This window comes from Muntiacus reevesi, chromosome 8 (assembly GCF_963930625.1).
Source record: "Muntiacus reevesi chromosome 8, mMunRee1.1, whole genome shotgun sequence".
Lineage (NCBI taxonomy): Eukaryota > Metazoa > Chordata > Mammalia > Artiodactyla > Cervidae > Muntiacus > Muntiacus reevesi.
This window is the reverse complement of record NC_089256.1, coordinates 48,818,789-48,837,695: the sequence shown is the minus strand read 5'-3', so window position 1 is coordinate 48,837,695 and position 18,907 is coordinate 48,818,789. Positions and strand designations below refer to the sequence as shown.

The window sequence follows — 18,907 nt, the reverse complement described above, 5'->3', positions numbered from 1 at the left end:
AAATCTTACACTCAAGTTCTCAAGGAGTAAAAAGGAATATGATTAGACCTGACTTTCCTTTGCGTGTAGAAACCTGACTGTCTTGTACTGCTGCTCTTTATGAACATTCAAGTTCCCCAAATCTAAATACCATTTGCTCCAAAAGGGATGCTAGTTACCTGAACCTTAGGTAACTCAGTCAAAAATGTGCAGATAAACTAAACTATAGATGACTCAATAGGTTTCCTGGTGCATTTCAATCTCTAATGATTGATTCAGTTCAGTTCAGTCACTCAGTCGTGTCTGACTCTTTGTGACCCCATGAACCGCAGTACGCCAGGCCTCCCTGTCCATCACCAACTCCCGGAGTCCACCCACACCCATGTGCATTGAGTCAGTGATGCCATCCAACCATCTCATCCTCTGTCATCCCCTTCTCCTCCTGCCCTCAATCTTTCCCAGCATCAGGGTCTTTTCCACTGAGTCAGCTCTTATCAGGTGGCCGAAGTATTGGAGTTTCAGCTTCAACATCAGTCCTTCCAATGAACACCCAGGACTGAGCTCCTTTAGGATGGACTGGTTGGATCTCCTTGCAGTCCAAGGGACTCTCAAGAGTCTTCTCCAACACCACAGTTCAAAAGCATCAATTTTTCGGTGCTCAGCTTTCTTCACAGTCCCAACTCTCACATCCATACATGACCACTGGAAAAACCATAGCCTTGACTAGACGGACCTTTGTTGACAAAGTAATGTCTCTGCTTTTTAATACGCTGTCTAGTTTGGTCATAACTTTGCTACCAAGCAGTAAGTGTCTTTTAATTTCATAGCTGCAATCACCATGTGCAGTGATTTTGGACCCCAGAAAAAGAGTCAGCCACTGTTTCCACTGTTTCCCCATCTATTTGCCATGAAGTGATGGGACCAGATGCCATGATCTTAGTTTTCTGAATGTTGAGCTTTAAGCCAACTTTTTCACTCCTCTTTCACTTTCATCAAGAGGCTCTTTAGTTCTTCTTCACTTTCTGTCATAAGGGTGGTGTCATCTGCATATCTGAGGTTATTGATATTTCTCCTGGAAATCTTGATTCCAGCTTGTGCTTCTTCCAGCCCAGCGTTTCTCATGATGTACTCTGCATATAAGTTAAATAAGCAGGGTGACAATATACGGCCTTGATGTACTTCTTTTCCTATTTGGAACCAGTCTGTTGTTCCATGTCCAGTTCTATCTGTTGCTTTTTAAGAATTTTCCACAGTTTATTGTGATCCACACTGTCAAAGGCTTTGGCATAGTCAATAAAGCAGAAACAGATGTTTAAGGATCAAAACTCACCTTCAAAAAGGATTTAGTTAACTCCCTTGAATATCTTGGTCACTAGATAACAGCTGTTCTGAATACAGTCTGAGCTGCTTTAAAATCAGACTAAACCCCAAAGACGGAGCAAATTCACTAATAAAAACAAAAATGGTTTTTTTTCTTACAGTTTTGCTCTAAATCGAGGAAACTCAACAAATAGAAAACACCATAGAAGCTCAATAAACACTTGCTAACTATACATGTGACTCTCTCCTAATGGAAAGCTCAAGTTTGGGTTTAAACACCTGGTCCTGAATGTATTACACTTTAAAGCTTACTTCCTTAGTTCATCCCCTAATATACATCCCAAACCACAGTTTGCACACCACAGGGTCTCAGCAGATACTCTTTCAGAGAGAAGGGCAATCCTCAACAGTACAGTTTCAGTGCAGCTGATCTTATATTTGCTTGAAAGTATTTCCCAAAATCTGACTTGCCAGTTTCATCATCACTAATAAATACAAGTTCATATAAAACTTTTGTTTCTGAACTATTACTTACCCTTTCACCTTTTTTGAGAAAAGCTCTTATCAAAACCTAGCAGATAGTCTGGGCTAACATAAATAGGATCTTAAGAAGCAGTGGGATATTAAAAAATTCTAAGAGCTCTATTGATTAGAAATAGTATTTATAAGTTTGACCTCTGGGCACAAGGTCTAGGCTTTACTTCCACTGTTAACCACCTCTTCTTTCCCAGATTAAAAACTGGGGGGCATGTCCTCTTAACTGTCTCCCTGCACCATGGACTATGGCAAATTCCAATGATTAGGTCATGCTTCCTCACAGATCTCCTGCTCTGTGTTTGATAATAAACGAGAGGTGCTTTGCATTCCTCAGTGTTCAGCCAGTTACAGAATTGAAAAGGCCCCAAGATGCAAAGTATGATTTTTTTACCTTTATGATGCTCCTCAGTTCCAAGTCATCCTGTTCTCTCTTCTTCCGGGTCTTCTCCTTTTCTATGCGATCTTCAATGATGACTTGTTCATATTCCCTTATCTGCAAAAGTAGACATTAGTCGTGTGTTACAGGACCCAGCCAAGCTGTGGCCCACCCAGACCTGCTTTTGTTCACGCCACATCGCTTGCAGGATCTCAGTTCTCCCACTAGGGACTGAGCCCAGGGCCAAGGCAGTGAAAGCCCAGAATTCTAACTACTAGGCAACCAGAGAATTCCCCAGCCCTACCTTTTTAATAAAAAACTTTAAAATGAACCATACCAAATTAAACCCTCCAAAAAAGAAAAAATTTACTTGATTCCTATATTGTCAGTATTCACATAAGCTTTATAATTGTCCCCCGAATTTTTTCAGCTTGAATAAATTTACTTTAAAGTCTTCTAATAAAAATGAAATACTAACTTGATATGTGGCTAATGACATCAAAATAATGTAATAAAAAACTAACAAGGCACACATACAAATAACCATCCTTGAAAAGAAATTTGAGAAGTTCTACACTTATTTAATGATGAAACCATAATCAGAAGGTTTTTATAAATCATTTATAAATTATCTTCAGAGATCTTAAAGTAGAAATTAAAACAGTATCTAGCTCAAGGGGGTTTGGATAGTGTTAAAATAAGTTATGTATGTAAACCTGAGTTTGATTCCTGGGTTGGGAAGATCCCCTGGAGAAGGGAAAGGTTACCCACTCCAGTATTCTGGCCTGGAGTATTCCATGGACTGTATAGTCCATGGGGTCACAAAGAGTTGGGCAAGACTTGAACGACTGAAAAAAAAAAAAAAAGTAAAATACTAGAAAAGTGCCCAGGCCAGATTAAGCCATATCAAGTGTCAGCTGCTGCTGTTATTGTCCCATTAACGAGGACGACATCATCATCATCATCATGACCATCATCATCATCGGAAAAGAATCCCAGTGGTTGACAGGCACACATCCACTTTGTGACCAAAAATTGTACCCCAGCTACTGCAGCTTAGCTTTTCCACCCACTCCTCCGTGCTCTGCCTTAACGCCATTGAGACTCCCCCTTCCTTACCGTCTTTGCAAGTTCTTGAAGGTGTGCTAAGTCACTGGCCTTAGCAGATTTGAGGGCATTTAGTTCATTCTGTTTCATTTCTGTGTCCTTATCAAATTTCTCCATCCAGAACTCTAGCTTCTCCTCAAGCTTCTATTTGGAAGAAAAAAAAACAAACATTAAAATGTGGCCAGACATGAAACAGTATATACTGTATGAAATTATGTATATGAGGTTCAAGAACAAGCATGACTGTTCTATAGGGAAAGAAGTCAGAATAATGGTTACTTTGGGGGGGATTGTTGGTTTATTGATTGGGAATGGGGCAGGAGGGAAACTTCAGGGATGCTGAAGCTTCTACTTGGAAAAGAAAAAAACATTAAAATGTGGTCAAACCTTTGACAAGTCTTAGCAATAAACAGAGAAGACACAAACTTTTTAAAATAAAGGATGGAAAAGAAGTTCATAAATAAAATTTAAATTGTAAGAGACTACAGTACATATCTTTGTACTAATAAATTCAAAACGAATGTTTTGACGAAATGGATTATTTCCAGGAAGACATAAATTACCAAAAATGACTCAAAAAGAGTTTTTTTTTAAGTAAAGACATCAATAATCATTAAAGACACAGAAAAGGGAGCCAAACATCTCTTCTTTACCCAACTAGACTGTTTATGACTGAATTTTACCAGTTTCAAGGAACAGGTAATAATCTATTTTGTTCTATTTCTATTAAGTTAGCTAGCATAACTGATCACAGTACAACAAAGAAGCACCAAAAATAAATCTATAGAATAATCTCATTTATGGAATACATAAATACAAAATAAAAATCTGAAATTCTAACAGTCTAGTAAAAGAATCATAAATTATGAACAAAGTAGATTTATCCCCCAAATTTAAAGATGATTCAACATCAAGTCTATTAATGTATTTTAACTTATTAACACATTAAAAGAAATCATATCTTCTCAATGGATTAAAAAAATCCATCTCATAAAACTCAATCTTCATTCCTGATTAAGGAAAAAAAAAAACTTAGCAAGATTTGACTAAAAGGAGACTTTATTAACGTGATAAGGTTTACCTACCATAAACCTACAGCCCAAATGTCATAATATCCCCATTTGTGTCAGTTATCAATTTATTGCCTCTCAATTCCAAATCATCCTTCACTGACCAGCTTTGTAAAACTGGATGATTGCAGCCAACACTTCTTTCTGCAAACTGGCACAATATTCAGCTTTTGTCAGTAGAGGGTGGTAGAGGGACATGACAAAAGAGCTTCTCTCCTTGGTTCCCGTGTGCTTCCTCCTTTGTTTCTGGGCACAGCTGATGGTGTCATGGATGTGACATACTCGATGGCACTTGTTCACCAAGTTTTACTAACACAACAGACAGAGTCTTGCTTGCCAAACCCAGTCTACGGTTCCCTGCTTGCCAATTTTACCCCACTAGCTGTAAACCAGCTCTGACCCAAGCAACAAAGCAAATATCTGTTTATTCCTCTCTTGGATACTGTCCTCCAGCCCTAGAGTTCTCTTGTATCCCTCCTTTTTAGCCAATCCCTTATTAGCAGTTAATGATTCTTCTTTAATATGTTCCCTGCTCAAATTACCAATGTTGTTTCTGTCCCCAAACTGAATGATAATGATACAGAATTAGTATCAAAACTAGTTTGTCTCTCACCTTCTAATTCATGTGTCTCACTAAGTCATCTAAAACCCTTGCTTCTTCTGTTCATCAGATTCAATCAGCATAATGCAGTAAACTACTAGGGTGTCTTGCGGAAAGTCAAAGCAGGCAATAATCTCTGCAGACCATTATGTGGCAGAGAAAGCAGAAACGACACAGCCCTGATGTGACTGTGAGTGTGTACTGCTGGCCCAGCCAGGTAAAAGTAAACTGCTTCTGCAGGTTTTTCCAAATGAGTTTGGAGACAGGGGGTTTAGTCAAGTTAATAGCTACCATTCAAGATTTTCTCTAGTAAAGACAGGACATCTGGAACAGTATCTGCAGTTGGAGTCACCATTTGATTATATTTACATTAGTCCACAGTCACACTCCAAGATCATTCCACCGCACAGGTCAAACAGCTGACTTGAATGGGAATGTGATAAATGTCACTATCTCCACTTTGAAGCCTTTGATGTTGGCATTAATTTCAGCAGTTACACTGAGACTACAGTACTGCTTATGTTCACTATCTTGGTAGGGATGGGAAGGCCCAAAGGCTTCTACTAGGCCCTTCCTATCATAATGGCCCTCACTCCATGAATCAGGAGCAAAGGTGAAAATTCTGTTACCAAATATGTCTTACTCCAACCATATATTCAGTAACTGGGGAAAATAACCACAAGGTGGATCCATAGCAAAATGAGCCCAGAGTAAATCAGACTTAAGTCTTCATCTGTCACCTGACCATCATAATTGCCCATTTTAAGAGGGTCCACAGTGTTGTCTTGAATTCCCAGGAATTAGCATAAATTCAGAGCCAATATTTAGTAACCTCAAAAGGTCTGGGTATTTTCTTTTTTCCAGTCATACTCACTCTAATAAGTAGGTCCCTTGGGTAAGGTTCAGAGGAAGATTCACTTGCATTACTTGTACAAGTGAACAGTTGCTGCTGACTTCACCTTCAGGGGGACCTGCTGCCCTCAATTAAGGGCTCTGGGTCTGTGAATTTACTTAGTTTGGAAACTGGGTGAGAGGCCATGACTCTTCATTGTGGTAACTCAAATCAAGTTTTTAGCTACTAGATTTGGGCTTTTTCTCTGTTGTATAGATCAAGTAATGCTTTATCCCAGTATCTCCCTGTAGTTAAGTGCAGCCACATGTCCTCTGGCACTCATGATCCTATCAACTCCACTGAAGTCAGGAGTGGTATCACCCATGGTCTTACCCGGCCTACATAAGAAAGCAATCACAGGGCTTTTCAAGGATGCAGGTATTCCCCTAACTAAGAAGCTGAAGTTGAATGGTTCTATGAAGACCTACAAGACCTTTTAGAACTAACACCCAGAAAAGATGTTCTTTTCATTATAGGGGGTTAGGATGCAAAAGTAGGAAGTCAAGAAACACCTGGAGTAACAGGAAAATTTGGCCTTGGAGTACAGAATGAAGCAGGGCAAAGGCTAATAAAGTTCTGCCAAGAGAAGGCACTGGTCATAGCAAACACCCTCTTCCAACAACACAAGAGAAGACTCTACACATGGACATCACCAGATGGTCAACACCAAAATCAGACTGACTATATCTTTGCAGCCAAAGGTGGAGAAGCTCTATACAGTCAGCAAAAACAAGACCAGGAGCTGACTGTGGCTCAGATCATGAACCCCTTATTGCCAAATTCAGACTTAAATTGAAGAAAGTAGGAAAAACCACTAGACCATTCAGGTATGACCTAAATCAAATCCTTTATGATTATACAGTGAAAGTGAGAAATAGATTTAAGGACTAGATCTGAAAGACAGAGTGCCTGAAGAACTATGGACGGAGGTTTGTGACATTGTACAGGAGACAGGGAGCAAGACCATCCCCATGGAAAAGAAATGCAAAAAATCAGAATGACTATCTGAGGAGACCTTACAAATAGCTGTGAAAAGAAGAGGTAAAAGGCACAGGAGAAAATGAAAGATACTCCCATTTGAATGCAGAGTTCCAAAGAATAGCAAGGAGAGATAAGAAAGCCTTCCTCAGTGATCAGTGCAAAGAAATAGAGGAAAACAATAGAATGGGAAAGACTAGAGATCTCTTCAAGAAAATTAGAGATACCAAGGAAACATTTCATGCAAAGATGGGCTCAATAAAGGACAGAAATGGTAGGGACCTAACAAAAGCAGAAGATATTAAGAAGAGGCGGCAAGAATACGCAGAAGGACTATACAAGAAAGATCTTCATGACCCAGATAATCATGATGGTGTGATCACTCACCTAGAGCCAGGCATCCTAGAATGCGAAGTCAAGTGGGTCTTAGGAAGCATCACTAGGAACAAAGCTAGGGGAGGTGATGGAATTCCAGTTGAGCTATTTCAAATCCTGAAAGATGATGCTGTTAAAGTGCTGCACTCAATATGCCAGAAAATTTGAAAGACTCAGCAGAGGCTACAGGACTGGAAAAGGTCAGTTTTCATTCTAATCCCAAAGAAAGGCAATGCCAAAGAACACGCAAACTACTGCACAATTGCACTCATCTCACACACTAGTAAAGTAATGCTCAAAAGTCTCCAAGCCAGGCTTCAGCAATATGTGAACAGTGAACTTCCAGATGTTCAAGCTGGTTTTAGAAAAGGCAGAGGAACCAGAGATCAAATTGCCAACATCCGCTGGATCATCAAAAAAGCAAGAGAATTCCAGAAAAATATCTATTTCTGCTTTATTGATTATGCCAAAGCCTTTGACTGTGTGGAACACAACAGATAGTGGAAAATTCTGAGACATAGGAATACCAAACCACCTGACCTGCCTCTTGAGAAATCTGTATGCACGTCAGGAAGCAACAGTTAGAAATGGACATAGAACAACAGACTGGTTCCAAATCGGGAAAGGAATATGTCAAGGCTGTGTATTGTCACCCTGCTTATTTAATTTATATGCAGAGTACATCATGAGAAATGCTGGGCTGGAAGAAGCACAAGCTGGAATCAAGATTGCCAGGAGAAATATCAATAACCTCAGATACACAGATGACACCACCCTTTTGGCAGAAAGAGAAGAACTAAAGAGGCTCTTGATAAAGGTGAAAGAGGAGAGTGAAAAAGTTGGCTTAAAGCTCAACATTCAGAAAACTAAGATCATGGCATGTGGTCCCATTACTTCATGGCAAATAGATGGGGAAACAGTGGCTGACTTTATTTTTGGGGGCTCCAAAATCACTGCAGATGGTGACTGTTGCCTTGAAATTAAAAGATGCTTATTCCTTGGAAGAAAATTTATGACCAACCTAGACAGCATATTGAAAAGCAGAGACATTACTTTGCCAACAAAGGTCCATCTAGTCAAGGCTATGGTTTTTCCAGTAGTCATGTATGGATGTGAGAGTTGGACTATAAAAAAAGCTGAGCGCCAAAGAATTGATGCTTTTGAACTGTGGTGTTGGAGAAGACTCTTGAGAGTCCCTTGGACTGCAAGGAGATCCAACCAGTCCATCCTAAAGGAAATTAGTCCTGGGTGTTCATTGGAAGGACTGATGTTGAAGCTGAAACTCCCAATACTTCGGCCACCTGATGAGAAGAGCTGAGTCATTTGAAAAGACCCTGATGTTAGGAAAGATTGAAGGATGAGAAGGGGATGACAGAGGATGGTATGGTTGGATGGCATCACCGACTCAATGGACATGAGTTTGGGTAAACTCCGGGAGTTGGTGATGGATAGGGAGGCCTGGCATGCTGCATTCCATGGGTCACAAAGAGTCGGACATGACTGAGCGACTGAACTGAAATGAACTGCATGCATTAGTAAAGAACTGTCTTCTGGGAAGAAGTATCTCACAGAAACTTCTTAGAGGTGGGTGTTTGAGTGGGTGTTAGGCCACATATGATAAATTCACATTGTATTCCTGTCTCCCTAAATCTTTTGAATTCTCTCCTCCATATTATAACAAAGATGCACTGACATCTCCACTTCATTAAATGAGTCCAGATTTTAGTTAAACAATCAAGCAAACTGTTAAGAGTCACTTCCAGCTGGACAAGCTAACACATAAATCTAGAATCTCTAGTAAATAGGTCCACATCAATAAACTAAACCCAATCCAGTGTTCTATTCTACTTTTCTTGGCCCAACAACCTCAGAATCCATTCTCATACCTGTCTCCTGGGCTTATGCTAATATATATCAGTAAAGTCTTGTAATTCTTTTAGAATGTAAGTTATGCCTTTCTAAGTTATAGTCATCTGAGTTATCTATGAGCCTGGAACCCGCTGAGATTTGACTCTAGTGATGGAACCACGGACAAAAGGGGTGATTGCACTAGGTCTTGAGAGATATCATCCCTTTTCAAGGCATCTGCCTCAGATGAAGTTATTATCACAGGGTTTTCAGGGAAAATAAGACTAATCTCCTCAGACATAGGAGGGCAGGCTACTTCCACCAGCAAGAGAGGCTTACGGTGACTTGGAGGTTCAAGAATGTAAATTACATACCAGGAATTCCCATTCCAAGTTGCAGGATCCTATTTTTACCAAAGGAACCCTAACTTGCACATGAGAAACTCGTCATGACTATGAATGAATTGACTGAAATACCACTAAAACCAACAATAGAGAAACAGTGCCACATTATTACTTTAATAATACTACTAAACATTACACTTGCTATTCTATGTATACAATAAGCCACAAAATGGAAACAGATATATAAATAATGAGAGGGAAAATGGGAAACTGCTACTATTTACAGTCAATAGGAGAAGGGGGTGACAGAGGATGAGATGGTTGGATGGCATCATTGACTCAAAGGACATGAGTTTGAGCAAACTCAGGGAGAGAGTGAAGGACAGGAAGGAAAGTCTGGCATGCTGCAGTCCATGGGGTTGCAGAGTCGGATATGACTTAGCAACTGGACAGCAACAGCAAGATTTTCTACCTAGAAAATCCAAATGAACCAACTTAAAAACCATTAAAAACTAATACGAGGGGACATAAGGAATCTAAAACAATATACAAAAATGAATAGCCTTTCCATATACCATGCACTTAGATGCATATCCACTGAGAGAAAGACGGTTGCCTAAACCATGGTATATCCCCTCTTTGGCATATTACACAGGAAGTATACTGCTTTAGAAAAAATTAAAGACAATGCAAATTTTTTAAAAAACTGGGTCTGGGAAAAAATATATACTATGATCCAATTTATGTCAAAAAAATATAAATAAATAAATACTAAGTAAGCATTTAGGTATATACACAAGAACATACATGAAAAGAAAAATATATGGAAGAAATACTTGAAAAGGGAGTAATTAAGAGAGCCTTTGCTTTTTAAAATCTATATATTTCTGCACTGTTTCAAATTTTTCATTAAAAAGTATCTATGTATTGCTTATGTTATTAGGCTGAAGATCTGGGTAACACTAACTTTATCCATCCAACATCCATTTATCTACCAACTCATCTTACTGTTATCAAATACTTGCTCTATATCTACCATTTGAGGTAGGTAACATGATTCATAATCCTGAAATTTCAGGGGTACAGGTTCTAATAGCCTACTGATATGTTTTTCAGTAAAGCCCTGTGAGACAGCATCTAGAAATCATTTTCTTTAACCACAAATTTGGAGTTATTTACTAAAACTTCATCAGCTTTCTCAAAGGGAGGCCATACCATGAGTAAGCTGGAAATTTTTTTCCTTATTCAGCCAACAGAAATACTTTGAAAGGTTCCTTCCATTCAGCTTGTTTTGTTACTAGTTGGAAATACTAATTCAAACCATTTCAGTCACATAATTTATATAATTATATGAATAATTTCATAATTCACATAATAAAAAATAAAATGAGTAAATATGTGGAAAAAATGGTCAATTCCATTAGTAAGCAAAGAAAAAAAAAGCAAAATAAAACAACTCATTAAACTAGCAGACTTCAAAAAAATATCTAAAGCAGTTAGTTCCATTGAGGATACCTTCAAATTAGTACCTGTATCCATTGCTGATGTCTGTGTAAAACAGACTACTAGCAATATTTATCAAAAGTCACAAAATGCCAGTTTCTCAAATAAAAATCTCATGCTTGAGATTTACTTTTAGCAAATAATTGCAATGAAGAAAACAGTAATTTGGGCCAACATTTCATTACTGCATTATTTACAATAATGAAACTTTGAAAATAACCTAAATATCCAGAACAAAGAGTAACAAATAAATTATAGAATAACTACTCTCTGGAACATTATAAGACCATTTAAAATTATTTTATAAGGAGACTATAGTAAAATGAAAAAAAAGGGTGAAAAAACAATTGGCAATTTAAAAAAATCTTCACACAACTAAGAATGCTATTTTTATAATTTTAAAAAATCAGGAAATTTAAAATTATGACTATGAGGCAATATAAGAACAAGAAAACAGTGCCTTTTTTGTTGTTGTTGTTCTTTTTTTTTTTCATTTATTTTTATTAGTTGGAGGCTAATTACTTCACAACATTGCAGTGGGTTTTGTCATACATTGACATGAATCAGCCAACAGTACCTTATATAATACTAAGTGATAAAGGTAAAGGACAAAATTTTACCTGTACTCAAATTACAGCTTTATAAAACATTTATCCAGATGGATAACTTATACAGAAAACATGGGCTAGATAGCTCTTTTATTAGGCTGGTACGGTTACGGTCGATTTTTCTTTCCTTAAAAAAAAACTGTTTTGCTGTCCTTGGCATTTTATAAGTGGGAAACAAACACTTCAGAGGATAAGAAAGGTTTGGGGACCCACCTGCTGCTCCTTTCTAAGGAACACTTCAATCTCTGCATGAATTCGGTTCTCTTCTTCAGTTTTCAGCCGTAGTTTCTGTAAATAACAAACCAACATCAGAATTCTTCCCAACAGGGCTGGAAGTGAGTTCTGAAGATTAGGGGTATAGCTGTGACAGTAGTACAAATTTTCCCTATCAGCTGGGACCCTAAGAATTCCACAGTATTCCTCCAGAGCAGCAATTCATTTTCCCTAAATTCAATTCATGTTCACAACACACCTGAGTCATATCTGGCACTGTGCTAAGGCACAGGCAACAGCCCAGAGCAAGAGGGCCATAATCCTGTTGCCTGGAAAGTGATGTCCATTTAAAGAGAGAAACAGTGCTTCAAGGGCACAGGGTTCTCAGGCCTACAAAAGGATATTCCAGAGGGCAAAGAAAAATGTTTGCTGTCATAGTCTTAAGCCACACTTGGGAAATAAGCTTTCTGATAAGCAGGGGACTCAAAGAAAGGAGTCCTCCTACTGCATGCAGATGACACATTTGACTAAGGTTTGCTCCTTCTCACCAGCATCTTGTTCTTTTAGCCATTTAGCCTCCTCCACAAATGATTATTTTTAGAAAAAGTTTCCAGGAAGTATACAACATGTTACTATTTGTAATTTGGAAATGAAAATTTGTTGTTCTAAGTAGAATACGACAAGTTTGGTACTGAGATATATAAAGAGATGTTAAAATTTTAATTAAATGTCTTTAAGAGAGGGTATGATTTAAAGAAATCTGGAAATAAGTTTGGAGTTTTCTTAATGTAAATGTATGTTATTTGAAGTAGGTTATTTCTATGACTTAAGGGCAAAATTTCTTAAACACTGCTCTGAATGAACTGAATGTGTTCCATGCAGGGGTGAAAATAGCCTTTCTCCTCTAAAATGAGGGTCTACCCTTGTTTCTTTCTACTGATAATTTTCACTGTGACTTTTCATTTCTATTAATATAAATTTAGGTGTGCATGAAGTTCAGCTCTCTAAATTTTGTATTTCTTAATGGCGGGATGAAAAATACTGGTTGGGTAAGAAAAGTAGCAGCAAAAACCTGCAGTTACTGAGTACCTTGTTTTGGCCTCTCCCTGTAATTACCAGAAGAAATGGCAAGCGGTTTCATAAAATAAGGATAAAGAGACCAAGAGAAGAAAGTACAACCAATTTCAAAGTCCTTAGAAAAAGTCAGGAGATGTAGGCTATTCCCCATCAGAATCTCTGCTTGTAAAAAAGCAAGTCTTCATCCTATTTTTGTCTTTAACCTCAAGTGTTAGGGTTGCTGGAGAGAGAGAACAATGATCAGGGAAGTCTCCCTCTCGCACCTCCTTTGTTGGCTGAAATATCGGGAGCGACAGTTTGAAAGCCAGTCACTAGATTCATTCCTAATTAACAGTGATCACCTCAATCTCTTCCAGCAAGAGCTCTTCTGTTTTGCTACATTTTTTCTGGGTCTGGGAAATCTGCAGTTCTGTGTTTCTCTTCATATAGCGATTCTCCATGTTGGTTTTTGCCTTCATCTCTTGCAACTGGTCCTTGAGGTGAGCAATATATTCATTCCGATTCTGTAGAGGTTAAGACCAGATTTCTAAATTAAAATGCATTCTACCTGCACTCAGCTCAGTTAGCAGCTTAAGCTTTTGTACTTACAAAAGTACAAAAGTTCCCTGTATCAACAGGGAACTGGATCTGTTTTTCTGCTATCACACTAGGAGAAATTTACCCAATAATCATGGATAGTATAAATGAAAATGAAAAACAAGTAGTTCTAAGACTGTGAGATTCTTCCCTAGGCACATTATTTGGGTATCCTGTATCCACACAGATTTCCCACTACTATTTCATTTTAGTGGAAAGAGCATGGACTAAATGATCAAAAGACCTAACTTCCCAACCAAGCCCCGCCAATTGTGTGAATTAGGACATGTCAGTTAAACTCTCCAAGTCTCACCTTCTTTAAAATAGAAGCATTAATATCCTCCCTGCCTGAAATATCTTAGCAAGTAATTATAAGGATTAATTGACAATGTGTTTGAAAATTCTTCCCAGGTTACAAAGTGCTTGGCAACTTCTTTTCTTTTTTAATTGCATTAACATTGGTTTATAACATTACATAAGCTTCATGTATGCAACATTATATTAATATTTCAACTTCTGTAAACGTTATAATGTGCTCACCACCAAAACTTTAGCTTCCATCTATCACCATATAGTTGATCCGCCCCCTCCAGTTTTACCCATCTTACCCCCAACCCTCTCCCCTTCTGGTACCGACTACTCTGTTCTACATGTTTGTTTTTGTTTGATTTGTTCATCTATTTTTGCTTGTTTCAGATTCCACATATGAGTGAAATTATACAGTATTTATCTTTCTTTGTCTGACTTATTTCACTTTGCATGATAATCTCAATGTCCATCCATGTTGTCAAAAATAGCAAGATTCCATCTTTGTATGGCTAGGAAGTATCCATTGTCTATATACTGTTGTAAACATGTACCACACCTTCTTCATCCATTTATCTGTCAATGTGAATATAGGTTGTTTCCTTATCTTGGCTGTTCTGAACAATGCTGCAAGGAACACAGGGGTATATACACCTTTCTGAATTAGTGTCTTCATGTTCTTTGGATAACTACCCAGAAGTAGAATAGCTGAATCATATGGTAGTTCTATTCTTATTTTGAGGGATCTCCATACTGTTTTCCAATGCTGGAGCTGCCACTAAGGTATACAGCACTAGAAAGATACTCTCAGAATAGGATTCCAAGAAGGAGTTATTTCCTCATTGGGCCTAGGAACTCTCATTTTCCTTAAATTTTGAATGCTGCCCAACTGAAAATATAGATAGATAGATACATAGATAGATACAGAGATATATCTTCCAAAAGCTAAAAGAATTTGAAACTCTGTTGATATTAGAACACTGTACTGACTCCGCCTCAGTCTCTTCTATCAGGAAGCTTCCATAAGCCTGTTATACTTCTCCATCAGAGGGCAGACAGACTGAAAACCACAATCACAGAAAACTAACCAATCTGATCACATGGATGGGTTGGGAGGTGCCCAACATGCTACTGGAGATCAGTGGAGAAATAACGCCAGAAAGAATGAAGAGATGGAGCCAAGGCAAAAACAACACCCAGCTGTGGATGTGACTGGTGATGGGAGCAAGGTCCAATGCTGTAAAGAGCAATATTGCATAGGTACCTGGAATGTTAGGTCCATGAATCAAGGCAAGTTGGAAGAGGTCAAACGGGAGATGGCAAGAGTGAATGTCAACATTTTAGGAATCAGCGAACTAAAATGGACTGGAATGGGTGAATTTAACTCAGATGACCATCGTATCTACTACTGTGGGCAAGAATCCCTTAGAAGATATGGAGTAGCCTTCATAGTCAACAAAAAAGTCCAAAGTGCAGTACTTGGATGCAATCTCAAAAATGACAGAATGATCTCTCTTCATTTCCAAGGCAAACCATTCAATATTACAGTAATCCAAGTTGATGCCTTGACCAGTAATGCTGAAGAAGCTGAATTTGATCGGTCTTCTATGAAGATCTACAAGATCTTCTAGAACTAACACCTAAAAAAGATGTCGTTTTCCTTATAAGGGACTGGAATGCAAAAGCAGGAAGTCAAGAAGTACCTGGAAGAACAGGCAAATTTGGCCTTGGAGTACAGAATGAAGCAGGGCAAAGGCTAATAAAGTTCTGCCAAGAGAAGGCACTGGTCATAGCAAACACCCTCTTCCAACAACACAAGATAAGACTCTACACATGGACATCACCAGATGGTCAACACCGAAATCAGATTGATTATATTCTTTGCAGCCAAAGGTGGAGAAGATCTATACAGTCAGCAAAAACAAGACCAGGAGCTGACTGTGGCTCAGATCATGAACCCCTTATTGCCAAATTCAGACTTAAATTGAAGAAAGTAGGGAAAACCACTAGACCACTCAGGTATGACCTAAATCAAATCCCTTATGATTATACAGTGAAAGTGAGAAATAGATTCAAGGAATTAGATCTCATAGACAGAGTGCCTGAAGAACTATGGACAGAGGTTCGTGACATTGTACAGAAGACAGGGATCAAGACCATTCCCAAGAAAAAGAAATGCAAAAAGTCAAAATGGCTGTCTGAGGAGGACTTACAAATTGCTGTGAAAAGAAGAGGTAAAAGGCATAGGAGAAAAGGAAACATATACCCATTTGATTGCAGAGTTCCAAAGAACAGCAAGGAGAGATACGAAACCTTTCCTCAGTGATCAGTGCAAAGAAATAGAGGGAAACAATAGAATGGGAAAGACTAGAGATCTCTTCAAGAAAATTAGAGATACCAAGGGAATATTTCATGCAAAGATGGGCTCAATAAAGGACAGAAATGGTAGGGACCTAACAAAAGCAGAAGATATTAAGAAGAGGCGGCAAGAATACACAGAAGAACTATACAAGAAAGATCTTCATGACCCAGATAATCATGATGGTGTGATCACTCACCTAGAGCCAGGCATCCTAGAATGCGAAGTCAAGTGGGTCTTAGGAAGCATCACTAGGAACAAAGCTAGTGGAGGTGATGGAATTCCAGTTGAGCTATTTCAAATCCTGAAAGATGATGCTGTGAAAGTGCTGCACTCAATATGCCAGCAAATTTGGAAAACTCAGCAGTGGCCACAGGGTTGAAAAAGGTCAGTTTTCATTCCAATTCCAAAAAGGGCAATGCCAAAGAATGCTCAAACTACTGCACAATTGCACTCATCTCATACACTAGTAAAGTAATGCTCAAAATTCTCCAAGTCAGACTTCAACAGCAAGTGAACTGTCAACTTCCAGATGTTCAAGCTGGATTGAGAAAAGGCAGAGGAACCAGAGATCAAATTGCCAACATCCGTTGGCATCAACAAAGCAAACGAGTTCCAGAAAAATACCTATTTCTGCTTTATTGACTATGCCAAAGCCTTTGACTGTGTGGATCACAATAAACTGGGGAAAATTCTGAAAGAGATGGAAATACCAGACCACCTGACCTGCCTCTTGAGAAATCTGTATGCACGTCAGGAAGCAACAGTTAGAAATGGACCTGGAACAACAGACTGGTTCCAAATAGGAAAAGGAGTACGTCAAGGCTGTATATTGTCCCCTGCTTATTTAACTTATATGCGGAGTACATCATGACAAACACTGGGCTGGATAAGGCACAAGCTGGAATCAAGATTTCCAGTAGAAATATCAATAACGTCAGATATTCAGATAACATCACCCTTATGGCAGAAAGCGAAGAACTAAAAAGCCTTGTGATGAAAGTGAAAGAGGAGAGTGAAAAAGCTGGCTTAAAACTCAACTTTCAGGAAAATAAGACCATGGTATCTGGTTCCATCAGTTCATGATAAATAGATGGAGAAATAATGGAAACAGTGACAGACTTTATTTTGGGGGGTTCCCAAATCACTGCAGATGGTGACTGCAGCCATGAAATTAAAAGATGCTTGCTCCTTGGAAGAAAAGCTATGACCAATCTAGACAGCATATTAAAAAGTACAGACAGTACTTTGCCAACAAAAGTCCATCTAGTCAAAGCTATGGTTTTTCCAGTAGCCACGTGTGGTTGTGAGAGTTGGACTATAAAGAAAGGTGAGAGCTGAGGAATAGATGCTTTTGAACTGTGGTGGTGGTGAAGACTCTTGAGAGTCCCTTGGACAGCTAGGAGATCCAACCGATCCATCCTAAAGGAAATCAATCCTGAATATTCATTGGAAGGACTGATGCTGAAGCTGAAACTCCAATGCTTCGGCCACCTGATGCGAAGAACTGACTCATTTGAAAAGATGCTGATGCTGGCAAAGATTGAAGGCCGGAGAAGAAGGGGACAACAGAGGATGAGATGGTTGGATGGCATCACTGACTCAATGGACTTGAGTTTGAGTAAACTCTGGGAGTTGGTGATGGACAGGGGAGCCTGGCGTGCTGTAGTCCATGGTGTCATAAGAGTCGGACACGAATGAGCGACTGAACTGAACTGAACTATACTGACTCTAAGAAGAAGCAAAATGAAACTAAAGTCCTGATTCTGGCTAGAAGAATCTTGCAAGTTGAGAATTACAAAGACCTAACTGTCTTCAACGGTTTCATTAGAGGTTGTTGTTATTCAGTTGCTAAGTCGTGTCCAACTCTTTCTGACCCCATGAACTATAGCACACCAGGCTTCTCTGTCCTTCACTATCTCCTGAATTTGCTCAAAATCATGTCCATCAAGTTGATAATGCCATCCAACCATCTCATTCTCTGTCGCCCCTTTCACCTCTTGCCCTGAATCTTTCTTAGCAACAGGGTTTTTTCCCAACGAGTCGGCTTTTTGCATCAGGTTGTCAAAGTATCTAAAGCTTTGGCTTCAACATCAGTCTTTCCAATGAATATTCAGGATTGACTTCCTTTAGGATTGACTGGTTTGATCTTCTTGCTGTCCAAGGGACTCTCAAGAGTATTCTCCAAGACCACAGTTCAAAAGCATCAATTCTTCAGTGCTCAGCTTTCTTTATAGTCCAACTCACATCCATACATGACTACTGGAAAAACCTAGCTTTGACTACATAGACCTTTGTTGGCAAAGTAATATCCCTGCTTTTTTAAATACATTGTCTAGGTTTGTCATAGCTTTTCCTCCAAGGAGAAAACATCTTTTAATTTCGTAGCTGCCGTCACTGTCCACATCGATTTTGGAGCCCAAGGAAATGAAATCTGATACTGTTTCCAATTTTTCCCCATCTATTTGCCATGAAGTGATGGGACTGGATGCCATGATCTTTGTTTTTTGAATGCTGAGTTTTAAGCCAATTTTTCCACTGTCCTCTTTCACCTTCATCATGAGACTCTTAAGTTCCTCTTCACTTCCAGTAGGAAGCTTCATAACTCAATTATTCCCTCACATTCCAGTGATCTCCACACATACTTTCACACACTCAAGCCTGCCACCTTAATTGCTGGCATCATTTTCTGACCCACAGGTCTCCCATATCCATGTACTTCCTGTCGTCTTGTTTTCCAACCTTGACTTGACCACTGGTTCTTTAGTAACTCTAGAGATTTTACTTGATTTCATCTTTCCAGTTGTTTTTTGTTCAAGGTTTGCCTTCAGTTTTCTA

The 18,907-nt window shown here is 38.8% G+C and overlaps 1 protein-coding gene across 4 annotated transcripts in view; it reads right to left on the bottom strand.

Annotated features, from left to right (window-relative positions):
• IQCG (IQ motif containing G) overlaps positions 1 to 18,907 on the bottom strand; it is a 49,777-nt gene that overhangs the window by 1,058 nt on the left and 29,812 nt on the right. For all 4 annotated transcript variants that reach the window (XM_065943046.1, XM_065943045.1, XM_065943048.1 and 1 more), the window contains 4 exons: positions 13,170 to 13,331; positions 11,752 to 11,826; positions 3,332 to 3,463; positions 2,228 to 2,329 (listed from right to left, as the gene is read on the bottom strand). In XM_065943046.1, coding sequence (XP_065799118.1) covers positions 2,228 to 2,329; positions 3,332 to 3,463; positions 11,752 to 11,826; positions 13,170 to 13,331 — 471 coding nt within the window. The remainder of the gene's footprint in view (positions 1 to 2,227; positions 2,330 to 3,331; positions 3,464 to 11,751; positions 11,827 to 13,169; positions 13,332 to 18,907) is intronic.